The 13838-nt window shown below is 39.4% G+C and overlaps 1 protein-coding gene across 1 annotated transcript; it reads right to left on the bottom strand.

The window, feature by feature from the left end:
* Positions 1 to 2854: 2854 nt before the first annotated feature.
* On the bottom strand, positions 2855 to 10235 carry LOC146467992 (OTU domain-containing protein 7B-like). Its single transcript, XM_085124797.1, has 2 exons — positions 9628 to 10235; positions 2855 to 7222 (listed from the first exon to the last, which is right to left on the bottom strand). Exons 1-2 carry the CDS (start codon positions 10040 to 10042, stop codon positions 5265 to 5267), a joined length of 2373 nt encoding a protein of 790 aa, XP_084980923.1. The 5' UTR covers positions 10043 to 10235; the 3' UTR covers positions 2855 to 5264.
* Positions 10236 to 13838: the final 3603 nt, after the last annotated feature.

Genomic DNA, 13838 nt, shown 5'->3' with positions numbered 1-13838 from the left:
ATATACACTGAAGTAGACACCTATGTTTGTACAAGTTCAAATTAATATAAAAACGAACAGTCTCACTATTGAATCATCCGTGGGGGAGTAGTTTTCTATTAAGTGGTTGTACTCAGAACTATATCAATAGATTGTTTAATGTTCTGTTTAATAGTACTCACTTTTATAAAGACTGTTGATTAGTAAATTATTTGAACCCAGGAGTATCAGTAGACTCAGTAGTATGCCTAGTGTGAACATCCAGATTAGTTTTTAAGAATAGAACTGTTGTTGGTGACTTCAGTTGACGGTAAATCTGAGCCGTAGGCCATCTTCAGAAAAGCTTGTAACTGTCATTTTTAATAGCAGTACTTTAATATCCAGGCGTGTAGGAGGGGGGGTTCGAACGGACCCCCTTTGAAGATCAATAATGGCGGAAGAAAAAGCACAATGAGGAGGTTGAACAACTACATGAGGTGTACCATGCGAGAGAGTAGAATGTCCGCCCTGGTTCTAATGCATATCAAGTATGATATGCCTGTCAATCTTGACGAGATAGTCAATTTGTTTGAAGGCCTACACCCGAGAATGATGCAGTTTACCAGCTTGGTGTATGACTATCAGCACTGATCGAATAGCTATCAGAACTTGACAGGGCGCGGAATGTACACTGAACTTTCTTGTTTAAGTTGAGACAATTATGCCGCAGAAATGATGTATATAGCTTAAAAAGCTGCTGTAAAACAAATTTGTGATTTGCCTAAAATGGGTATCAAAATGCAGGAAGTGAGGTTTCTGGGACCCCCCTAGTAAGAGCGCCTCCGGCGCTCAACAATCACCCCTATCTAACCCTTACCTACGCGCCTTATATCTGTGTGTCCGCTGTTTTTTTTCTGTTTAATATGACTCGTAATCATTGAGTGGTATGCTTCGATTCGTATTTTGTTAGTCAGATCTGTACGTGTATTAATTGTTTCTACTCGAAGGGGAGTAATTTCACGTTAAACGTTTGCTTGATTAATTTTTATAGTTCCTCTAAGAATCTAAATGGTAATTTAGGCTTTGCCGTCGCCGTAAACGAGTTGCTATCTATAAAACGTTTTTTTTAAACAAGAGAAATCTTTACCTAAGCAGAGAACGGTAACTTTTTAATAGTACTGTAAAGAAATCACAGTAACAATTACGTTTATCTTTGATATAAACAGTACATAAGCGTTTTGCTAAAGTTACGAGTATGATTTGTTTTTGGTTGGACGGGAGGGGGGGGGGGGGGGTCATCAGAAAAAATAGTTTCTGCTTGGAGGGCCATGTGGAAAAAAATTGCATGCTAGGGAGGGGGGGGGGGGTCATACAGTTTCGTAGTGGCAATTAACCAAATCCCACCAGCCCCCCCATGCTCATAAAAAGTGAACGCTCTCTAAATATTAGGGATATCCACATCAAACTGTCAGTATTTTGACAAAAGGGTAGGTGCTTTCGGGGCCAAATGCAAATGAAGAGTCCATTTTCTGGGGATGCTCTGTTCACTACAAGAGGAATTCAAAGCGCTTCAGAGGACAACAGTATGTACCTTGGGAGAACACTGAACAGTAGTAAAAACAAAAGCCAAATATTGTTTCACTGTGCTTAATGGTAACCCCAACTTTATTCTGAACATCTGTTTAGGCTCTAAATTAAACTCTGACACTAAATTTTTACAAGGCCCCCCCAAAAACTTTCTGATACAGAGTTAAGAGTATATCTCCGGTTTTAACTTCCTGAGCCAGTAATTAAATCCAACCCCATTGGTTATTTATCTTAGCTCAAGGCTTTGCATAATTCCTCCAAAGTGGCCCAGGGCCCAGTTGTTCAAAGCCGGATTAAGCTAATCCTGGGTTAACGTAAACTTTGATTCGAGTTTAATAACCAACCAATAAATATTCTTCGAGAATATTTTTGTCCCTCAGTTTTGACTTGGACTTTTCTTTACCTTTAGCTTGAAATTAGCCTCTAAGCGTTGTTAATCTGCCTTCGAACAACCCGGCCTGATTAGTCTAAATATAACTTCAAAGAATATTTTAAGAATATCCTCAAAGCTAGATTAAGCTAATCCTGGACTGTTGACATTACTTCAGTCTCTGTCATTTCCTGTCTGACTGAGACATAATAATTTTTGATTTCGCTGAACTCAAACTCTTAAATTTTAAATGGCACTGTAAACACGCTTTTACCCCTTTCATTCCTACGGTCAAACCTTTGACTTGTATAGTGAGTCTAGTTTTGAGTCTGTGGATGAAATCCGAAATTGTGACTTTTTAAATAAACGGTCTAAAATCTATTGAACACTCTTTTTACTGCGGTCTTTTTTTATGCCGTACAAGGTAGTGCTAAAGTGTGATTATTCAAATGTGCTCTTTGCTGTGCCGTGCAAAGTAGTTATAACTTTTCAAAACTTTCGAGTCTGTGAAAAAAGTCTGAAAGTGTGACTGTTTACAATGATGGCTGGCAGTACTTTGCAATAGACCCATTCGGCTAACGCAATATTGTACCCAATTCAAATCCTTTGGACATTTTTCCTTTGGGCATAAAATGTTTTGTTCTAAGTATTTCCATATCATTTAAATGTGAATGCTACATTATAATGCAAATAAAATAAACAAAGAATCTTAACCCCGGGGGATCTGAATTGGGTACAACATTGCGTTAGCCGAATGGGTCTATGGGCTATCAGAATGTACAAGGCGTTTCTAACTTATTGAATCTGGCTGAAATCCTGAAGTGTACCCATTGATATGAGACCATTGAGTAGCACTGTTCTGATGAGGGTATTTCAGTATTTTTCTACGTTATTTTGTTATTAGATGCTGTGGGAAATTGAGAAGTAAAACAAGAAGAATGTTTAGAAACTTTTTCATCTGGAATTTGTGTAATCAGCTTTTCATCAACTTGTTCTAGGATACAAACAAGACTATGTCAGGCTTTTCTTCTAGAAAAACATATTTTTGATCAAGATTAAATATTCTTAATATTATTTGAAGGGCTCAAAGCATAACCGACCTAAATGCATTTCAGATCGCGTTTTGTTGTTTCAGCTCAGATTCACCGGAGTTTTTGCATGTGGCCTTGAATTCCTTCAGGAAACAATGCTCCAAGGATTTATCCGCTGCATTGCACTTCGTTTTGTGATAAAAATGCAGATATTACCCATAATCATAGTGCCCATATTGCAAATGAAGCGCAAAGCAGCGGATAAAACGTTGGACATTGGTTGGTTATGCTCTTGGCCCTTCACTTGCCTCTAACAACAAGTCAAAAATATTGCATTCCCATTCTGCTTACATCTAGAATACAATAATAATAATTATTAGTCTATTCACTTTTCAGCAGTTAGGAGAATCGAAGGAAAAAACATGCAATGACTAACAAGCTTCCAACAGAAAATTATTACAGTTGTAAGTATCACTTAAAATAACTGTGTAAAATTTTTCACCAAGGGTTAGTTATATAATAATTATGATTTGTGAATATTGCACACACATCTGGCAACAACTTTTAAATAATTTGAGAAAAAAAAACAATTTTATCTCAACAACTCTGACATACTAGTAGGAAATCTCAGAGACCTTCTTTTAAGGCCATTAAATTTCACTTTTATATAAAATATTACTTAAATCTCAAGATTCTAATAAATACTTTTTCATAAATTGAAACGTTTTTCTATTCGTTTGCAATTTAACAGGGACACTATAAGAATCTTTAATTAAGATCTGGTGGCATTTTAGCTTCAACATGTTCATGTAACTAACATAGGTTGAAAGAGATGGAAAGCAACAATTAGTGTCAAAACGTTTTCACAAAGCTACATTGTAGCTCGTAAGAGTGGGTTACTTAATTGTTGTGAGTAAACCAAGTTCACACACACACAAACAAAAAAAAATGTGGGGTGATTTGCAACAATTTTTGGATTTCAAAGAGCCTGTGTACAATGGCAGTAAATAATGCACTTCGCTTTCAAAGAAACTTCCATGTGTTTTGTGCTCACAATTATTGCAAAATGATCTTGTGCTCTCATTGCAACAAACTCGCAACTGAATTGCTTAGAGAAAACCGTAAAATCACAGTTAAAATTACTGCAAAAATTGCTTCTGAAGTCTCTGGCCAGGGCCCAGATGCTCAAAGCATCTTAAGATACTGTAAGTGGGAATTTTCTGCAGATGTTCACTGCCTTCCAAATGATTCTTGCACTCCGTTTGTGTTTGCCATCCTCAGTAAACAACCTTCAGCTGACTGATCCAATAGCACTCAAAAAAATCCTTCAGAATGCAGAGACTGGTTGCAGAAAACTCTCACTTATTTTAAAATGCTTTATGAAATCTGGCCCTGGTACCTATATGCCACAAACATGTGCGCACCATAGTAACACAAAATTACACTACCTGGTGTTCTGTCCTGTCACGAGGGAAAGGTTAGCACCAACTGAGCAGAACATCAAAAAACTGAACTGAGTTGTATTCAACTTTGCAGGAATGCCAGTGGTTGGTTCTTCGAGCATCATAATGCAACCCTCTAGACTGTGATTATTTGAGCTGTCATAGTGACTACAATTTTGGCACACTGGTGACCAGATTTCATTAAAGCATGAATTCCCAACCGGGGGCCTAAACTGACAGAGACAATCACTTAATAACCACTCATAAATTTGACGGTTGCATCACTAAAAGTTCAACTGTGGCACAGACTTGACACACAACTGATAGTGGATTTGTCAGATTTCTACAGAATTTGTAATCTACCACCACTGAGCAAGACAAGAATATGATTACATTTAATGTAATCCTAGAGTGCTTTCTATTTGCTGGAACTGGCCAGTCTGTAGATCAAATGGCTCATTCTGAAGGGATGGTGCTGCAAAATCTAGGAAAACAATCACTCCAAAAATGGTACATGCTATTTTGAAGAAAATTGAAGGACTAGCTAAGAATCAAACTTATCCTTCAAATTGGTACATTGCATTTATGAATTGACCAGTCTGGCAGGCTATCTTTGACAAATGGAAAGGGCCCCTATTCTGGTCTTGTCAGTGGTAGCGTATTACCACTGATGTAGATTGCAGGCATACTGGCAGAGGGAACCTGGCTGAACAAAGCATAAACACTCACAACACACTGCAGTGTTTGCAGCAAAAAATATGGGATTAACTTCCGACTTTTGAGAATTCTCATTGCGAGTTGCCGAAGAAAAGAAACAAAAACTTGAAACGGACCTGAATGATGTATTGGTAAAACTGGGGTGACAATGAAGGCTTCTTAAACAACTTTTGACTTTGATTTTTCGTTTTCTTCCACCACATACTTCAGGGACTTCTGATAATTTCTATAGCAAGCAGAACAGTATCCCTTGTTTCCTGGGCTGCCAAAAAACTGACAGCTATCAGAAATACACTTCACAGACTGTCCAGAAGTGCTCTGACCCTGTATTGAATCAGGTTTTACTGCATCTCCAGAAGTTGTGCTAGATGGAGTAGTCCTACCCAGTTGCATGACATCACTGTATGACGGCAGCGCACTGTCAGTTTCCTTACTTGACTGAGTAGTCCCTGATGGTGAGGACGCATTTGCTGGCTGAGAACGTCCGGCCGCACTCCTTTGCTCTACAGATGAGTTGTAGTGTCCTTGTGTTCTGGAGTTATCTGCAAAGTAACCATAAGGAACACAAGCAGAGTATGAAGGAGGTGGCAAATAACTGTGCACTCTGCTGTTATCGTAATTAGATGTTGGTCCTCTTCCACTGGTTGATGCCGCACCATCAAGATAACTGCCTTTCTCACTGTATGATTTCTGAGTTTTGAAACAACCCGAACAAAGATAGTTTGTAGTTGAAGTTCCATACATTTGACAACCTGACGTAATACAGGGTTGTGGTCTCTCATCTGAACTACGTGTGCCCTTGGCCGCATTAGCTTGGGCATTTTTTTCTTCCTCAAAACGAAGTTTAGCTGACTCAAGATAATTCTCTATCATCTTGTCATAGTAGTCTGGTTTCTTGTCAGTCTGAAGTTTTGCGATGTAGACATTGTTGTGGACAACACCACCCACTACACCTGCAATAGTTCCCACTTTCATAATCTGCGTAGCAATCCATGACTTCTCCTTCTTTTCTGGAGATTTCACAGGTGATTTTTTCTCTGGTTTGTTTCCCGTATCACTGCCAATTTCTGTGGATTTTGCAGCCAGTTTGCTATCCTCAGAAGTAGTTTTCTTGCTACTGCTTGGCAGTTTTGATGTCTCCACTCTCAAGTATTTCTTCAGCAGCTCCAGTTTCTTATCCATGCTCAGAACCAACTGGTCAGCACTGCCAGGATCATCATCCAGGCTGCTCCACAAAAACTCTTCTCCAGGATCAACAGCAAATTGTAGCGGCAGCAGGTCATGGTTTGGACCAACTAGTGGCACAGCAGCCTTCAAACAATTAGTCTTCCCTTCACCCTTTTCATCCGAAGGAACCAAAGGAGAGAAGTGTGCAGAATCAAAAGCAAGAACCAAGGGACTCTTGAAGCAAGTGCTTGGGTCACATTCCAGTGGTAGGTAGGTCCCTCCAAACGGAATTGGTGCAATTGCTTCCCCTCCAAATCCATACAAAAACTGGTCTGCTATGATAATAATTGGGCGTCTCAGAACATGTGCAAGGACAAACACATGAATATCTTCCAAGCTTTCAAAAGCACCTCCTACTTCTGTTTCATCAGGTTCTTTGTCTGTTAATTCAGAGTGTACAGATGCCATGTTTTCAGGTGTAACATCAGCTTTCTTTTCAGCTTCTTGATCTTCTGTAGTTGAACTAGGTTCCTCTTTTACTGATTTGTCAAACGTGGTTTCAGCATCTTTCTCAGCTATAGACGCAAGGGTTGAAATGCTTTCTCCTCCTTTACTGTTTTCTGCTGTTGCCTGTTGATGATCTCTACGCTGTGTTGATGCTATGCGTAACACCTCGTGCCACTCTTTCTCCCACTCTTCTTCAGAGTACAACAGTCCTCCTGCTTTGATGTTCTTCTGCCACTGCTCAAATCTCCAGCGCCGTTTGATAGCTCCCTTGGCCAAGTGGCTTGTAAGTGTACGATATAAAGCCTTGCGCAGTGTCAGCAGGCGATCATGGTAGCCCCACATTCCAAGCGAAGCCGCATGTAACAAGCAGTTACCATCACCCACGGTTGCTAAGGGAAGAAGGCGCCGGCAGACACCCATATCAGACCACCAGTTCAAGCGCCCTGGGAACACATAAAAGAAATATCTCTTGAAGGAATACTGACATCAAGGACAATCAAGCCCTGATGAAACAGACATTTGGGTCATTTACTTAATTATGACGGCATTTATATGTTAATAACAAATCCCCATTTACCGGTCTCTTGGCACTTAATTATATCAGGGTTTCACTGAAGCCCTATCCACACATCTCTGTTTTCATTTGAAGTAAAATAAAAAAACAAAACAGTTTTTGCTGATTGGCCTTCTGTCCACACACATCCGGTCAAAAAATGCTCTCCAGAATGGAAATTTTTAAAACGCTGTATTCATGTTCTTGTGTGTACACCTGAAAACAGAACTTTTCAAAAACAATGGCAGCTTCCCAAGGTTAAATTCTATGCCCATTGCTTTATAAAAGTTTCTTATTCAGTAACCACTTTATCAGATGCATGTGGATGGCAGGCAAAACCGAAATTTTTTTGAATTTTCTAATGAAAATGGGTATGTGTGGATGGGCACGATTATGAATTGGGCAATTCCAGAAAATATCCATACCCAACAACGGACGGCTCCCATGTTTTAACCCTCCCTTGCCTTCGGAAATTCCAAAATGCGTTACCCCCCCCCCCCATGCCCTCAGAATTCCATAATCGTGAACCCCCCCTCCCCTTCAGATTTACCGGTTTTTCTGGGAAGTACATTTTCGACTTAGCAACGCCTATATGAACAAACGAACATGAATTTATGCCTCCTCAGGGCTGCATGTGATCTAGCGGCACTAGGCGACAAGCTTTACTCTTCAGCGACAAGAAAAACCTACCGCTAGTGGCCAGGCTGTGAAAACGTCTTTTTAAGTCCGAATTTGGCTATAATAGTAAACACCATTTACGGCAGTCTTACTCCTCTTTGTTTTCTTGTGCTGTTTTGACGTTTACAAAGAAGAATAGCTCAAATTTAGACAGTTAAAATCTTTCAGCAGTCGAGTCTTGTTGCGTCCTTTTATACATCATGTAGTGTGCACGAAAAGTGTTCTCAACCCATATGCCTCATGTAGTGTACATGAAATGTATCATGATCTATCGATGCTTGTCTTCTGCTTCCATGGTCATACGTTTGTGGATAATTTTATTTATGAACTACAAAAGTCCACTATGATAGCATTTTCAAGGAACTCACTCTACACTTTCTACTCCAGAAATCCCACCTGTGGAATTCACCAGTGCCTTCGGATATCCAATCGTAAATGCCCCCCATGCCCTCAGAATTCGATAATCGTGAACCCCCCCGCCCCTTCGGAAATCCTAAAAGCCGTGCGTGGTATGGTATGGATATTTTCTGGAATCGCCCATTGTACATCAATCTGTCTTCTGTTTAAAGCAAGGAAAAGTTGATGTTATGCATCTGTCAATTTCAAGAGTGCCCATCACCTCCCCACCCCCAGGCAGGGGCTTTTTTGAGAATAAACTTGCAAATGGCCCATGGCATGGGTGGTGCAGTTTAAAAAGATGTTGATTTTTTTTCTGGGCTTACTTTTATTCTAATCAGTGGTCTGTGAAAATATTTGTCTTATTCATGTCCTCCGCAGATGTAGTTAATCAAAACTTTACAGCTATTGAAAACTTATCATTGAAATGAAGCGACAGTATTAAGAGGTGAAAACCACGAGGCAGTGAATGGACAACATTGAAAATTGTTTAGTTAACAGCTGGTGGGAGGGATGAAACTGCCGCAATTGACTGATCCCGGACTGATGCATTAGCTCAATTAAAAAGAAAAACTGGATCTAAATATTCAAACCCATTCAAGATAAGTCATGTCGGTGCTCAGAATCAAGGAAACACAGCAAAGTGGATATGTCCCTAGATCTCCCTGGAGGGGAAACAGCCTGCTGTTTCTAACAGATTCTCGACTTGAAACTTCTTTGTCATCGATTTTATTGAATAAAAAATTTCTTTGTTTGGATATTTTAAAACATGCCTTCCAACAAAAAATTACCTTTAAAAACCGACATAAAGACGAAAATAAACGAATTGTGAAAAGAACTTTGGGCAAGCCTATGGTTTCCATAATGAAATTCATGAATAAAATTTTCTGTGATAAGCCATGCAAGCAAAATTGCTCCACGAAGCAGAATATAATAGCACAACAACTGCTATAATTACAGGTTACGTTTTGCTCAAATGACTTTACTACTCCATTTAAAATATAGTGGTTAAAGCAAGATTGCCTAAATAACATAATTGCAGTGAAAGTAAAGACTAGCGTCGGATCGATAACATAAGAAAGAATAAGCTTATATTTAAGCTTATATGAAAGAACGTCGCGTCTCTCGTTTGTGCAAATTCTTCAAGACTTCATGTAACGTTTGGCAACCGTTCTGTCAGTAGCACAGCAAAACTGTTTTCTCGTTTTCAGTTTACTTTACCTGCTTGTTCTAGAGCGACAAGAGCTGAAGTTTCGATCAAATCCCTTCTAAGAAAATCGCTCAAGTCTTCGGAGTAGTTGGACAAATCCGGCAGAACAAATGTGAAGTCAGACATTTCCTCAAATCTTTCATAGCTGTCATCAGTGCCTGGTATTTTGTCCTCAATAACTTTATGCCTAGCTTCCCCTACAATGTCTGCATTGACCATTGAAAGTCCTCTCCGGGCTTTTCCGCTTGTAGAAGGTTTAGAGCGGTTCGGGTTTTCGTTGTGTTTGCCAGCAGATGATCCCAAAGACAGAGTCTCAAATGCTCTAAGCGCTTCCTCGACGTCCCATTTGGTGCTTTCAAGGAGATCTCTCGCTAAGCTGGGATCTGTTCCAGTTTTTGAAATGAACTGACTCAGAGTGTCGTCCATTGTAAAGGCAAACCAAAGAAGTGCGAGTCAGTGATAAATCATTTAAAATTGTTTAAACGCGACGACACCACAGTCACGCCTCAAACATTTCTTCTCCAACACGATCTTGGTCCCAGGTCCTTCCCATACTCACGCCTCCCTCCCACGGGATTGAGACGGAGATGTTTACCTTTTGCCTCGTAAGCATAGCAAACATCAAGCAACTCCTGAAAATCTTATCAGAGTGAATATTCAAAAGTATATATTGCCTATTATGTATATTAGCTTTAAAAAACAATTAAATATACAAAGAAAAGAGTTGCCCACTGGCCATACATTTGTTGGGCTAATTTGTTGTAAAATATATTTTAGTTATTCTAGTCTTTTTGTTTAATTTTCGTCACCTCCGCCGTTAGGAATTTTCTGCCGTCCATATTTTGTATTCTTTCAAAAATCTTGACATGTACATGCCGACCTCAAATTTTCAGAAAATCTAAGTTTGCCAATCTCTTTCAATTTATGGAGACTAGTTTTGCCATAGCCCCCAGGCTACCAACTATGGTTATGCGAGGGGTTATGCTAGACAAAACATGTGAACAACAATCTCGTACCCAGAGTCTTCAGGCTTTTTGGTCAGCGGGGCAACGCCGGGAAGACTCTGGGGACATCGAAAAAATTCAATTTTTTTGATTGGCTGTTCCGTAACGATTTCCATTGTTTTACCGCAGAAATCCTGCGGTAATAAAATTTGATGTCCCCAGAGTCTTCCCGGCGTTGCCCCGCTGACCAAAAAGCCTGAAGACTCTGGGTACGAGATTGTGTGAACAACTGATCGGCATATTGGACCTAGTCTTTTTCGTAGCCGTTGTTAGGGTCGTCACGCAACGCTTGAAATGAGAAGTGTTGCGTGACGACCCTAACAACGGCTGCAGGAGACTTGTGTTGACTGTGCTGGATTTGCAAAATATGGAGTGGATTTGTAAAAACAGAGAATTGGTAAACATGGATTTTCTAAAACATAGCTGATACAATTGTATACGTTAACAACTACTCACTCTTTTATTTCGTTCAGAAAGTGATGAAAACTCATACTAACTCATACTAACTCATACAAAAAAGTACACCGTGGCTGCCCCCGTGTTGTTCGTATCAAAAACATGTCATGTAAATCGAAGAACTGTATTTTGCTTCATTGATGATGTAAAACTGGAGTGAAATAAAATAACTTTTATTAACGGAGAATGGAAAGGAATGACTCCGTCCTTGAAAAGTACCTTCCTTCCCCGCCATGTTTCATAATAAACGCGGGACAAATCAAGAGATGTAGTGCGAAATAGGAGAGGGCAACAATTGATATGATAGATAAATAGTCAAGCAATTTTTTCTTTCTGTTTTTTTTTTTTTTGATATTTGCTTGTTCTCGTACCAGTGATGTTTTACAAATCCACTCCATGTTTTATAAATCCAGTCCATTCCATCTTTACAACGTGCTACAAAAATTCGCCTAAACGGCTTATTTCCGGGATTACTTATGTTTCAGATTGCTATACTTGTTTTCGTGGTTCACTTGTTTTACTATACTATCCCTAAGAAAAATAAGGATATGCTCGTAGCGGCTAACTGATACCCGATGTGGCTGACTAGTTTAGACTGACCCAGACTGAAATTGTTGCTGTGATACTTTTTTTTCCTTACCTTGAAGCCAATGTACAATGTCTTAGACCTGCTGTTAATTTTGTTGCGTTGGCTGACGCCCCTAACACCTAGATTTCCTAGGGGTGGGCGATTCGATTCACATGCCAGGAGACACATGATGAGATTGTCACGCAACGATTTCCTCCACAGTTGTTGCGTGACGAACGTAAGTTTGTTTATTTTTTATTTATTTATTTATTTATTTATTTATTTATTTATTTCACCACCACGCACGTTACAAAAAAAAAACCACACACACACAAAACAAAATATGAGTACAAAAAATATATATTACAGAGAAAGTGGTGAGGAAGCCTTAGGAGAAACCATAGGGCTTATAGCCGAATAAGGCTTCCTCATTATATTACAGAGTTGTTACATAAAATTTTGGAAGGCTGTGAGATGGTTGATACAATTACAGTTGAAAATAATAGACGGGAAACAATTAATAAACATTTGAGAAAAAAAAATACCATGCGATTTCAAAAATAGAGATACCGTCTAGTACTTACTGTAGGTATATTGTTTAAGGCTAGATTTAAAGGAGGAAAGAGATACTGAGTTACGAATGTCTTTATGTAAAGAATTAAAGTACTTAGGTCCTTGATAGGATACAGAAAATTGTCTGGCGTTGGTTCTACAAAAAGGCAAGTTAAAAGCATGAGCAATTCTTGTGTTGTAGGAATGAGTTTGATTATTAAGGAGGAATGCATTTTTAAACTTACTGGGTAGAAGAGAATTTTTATAGGAGTACATAAATTTACCTACTTCTAAAGAATGGATGTCATCGAATTTAAGTGTATGAAGTTCCTTTAAGATAGGGTCTGAAGGGGCATCAAAATTGACTTATAAAATTCTAACGACTCCTTTTTGTAAAATCACAAGACGCGCGACGGAGTTGTACACGTTGAACCCCAAACAGTGTTACAGTTACAGTAATAGAGTTAAGGATAAATCATTGAACAGTACAGGCTCTTGAGGCTAATTTTTGAGAGAAGAAAACTTGATCTACAGCTTATTCCAATCGATTTTGAAATTTTGTTTGCTACATGAGAAATGTGAGCCTTCCAAGACAAATTTTCGTCAAGGAAGACACCTGAAAAGATCGTCTCTTTGACTTAATTATTCGATTTCTTGCTAATTTATATAGGCCTGGGCTGAGTTGCTTGAAGCATGTTTAGCGCTAACCATTGGTTAAGAGGTATTAAAACCTATAGGTTGACATGGCATTTAACCCGGGTTAGCGCTAACCATGCTTCAAGCAACTGGGCCCTGCAAGTTAAGATCCTGCCTTTTTTGTCTTGGTTTAAAATAACATGAATTTAGTCTTTTCAGTTAACTTCAGGGAGAGCTCATTTGCTTTAAACCAGTGTGATAATTTTTCAAGCTCAGAGGCAAAGTATTAACCTGATTAACTAAAACGTCTGGGTCTTTGTGACATAGAAACAGATTTGAATCATCTGCAACATGAGTAATACCAGGTCAATAACTTTGGATACGCAGTTAATGCTGTGATTAGAAGAAGAATGGCCGTTAAATTCAACAAATTGTACTCTGTTAGTAAGATTACTTTCGAATTCACCCTGACGCAAGACCACAACTTCCATAATATCCAAGACTGTCCACAAGGATATTACATTCAACTGCGAAAGATCAAGAAAGACACCTATTGCAAGTTTTTGCATCGATCAGAGGAAGAAGAATTTTTTTCGTACAAATGAGGTGAGGGGTGTTCACACGTGGGCACCGATGTGAACGTCGTTTTTTACAGATACGATGTTCTGCTTTCTTCCCGGGCACTTTGTCGCTTCCTGCTCTGGCTTGTCATTTTACCTACACTTTTGACGATCGAATGTGAGAAGAACAGTGTCGTAAAGCACACCAAAACTGTGGTCCCTCAAGCGGAAACACGCTGGGATGGTCGGGAAGTGTGCGCTCAGGATCTTGCAAATGCTCTGGCCAATAATCCGCTTAGCAGACTTTCCGGCCCCTAATGCGGCGATTAATTTTTCGAACCTTCAACATCCCCCGGCTCCCAGGTATACCCGTACCCCCCCCCCCCCCCCTAGCATTTGACCAACCTCGTTCCCAGGGCTTTTTTCCCTCCCAATTTTAAAAGGAA

This window comes from Pavona decussata, unplaced genomic scaffold (genome assembly GCF_977016875.1).
Source record: "Pavona decussata unplaced genomic scaffold, jaPavDecu1.1 SCAFFOLD_133, whole genome shotgun sequence".
In the NCBI taxonomy this organism is placed as follows: domain Eukaryota; kingdom Metazoa; phylum Cnidaria; class Anthozoa; order Scleractinia; family Agariciidae; genus Pavona; species Pavona decussata.
Note: the sequence above shows the minus strand (reverse complement) of the source record. Positions and strands in the feature narration are given on the sequence as shown.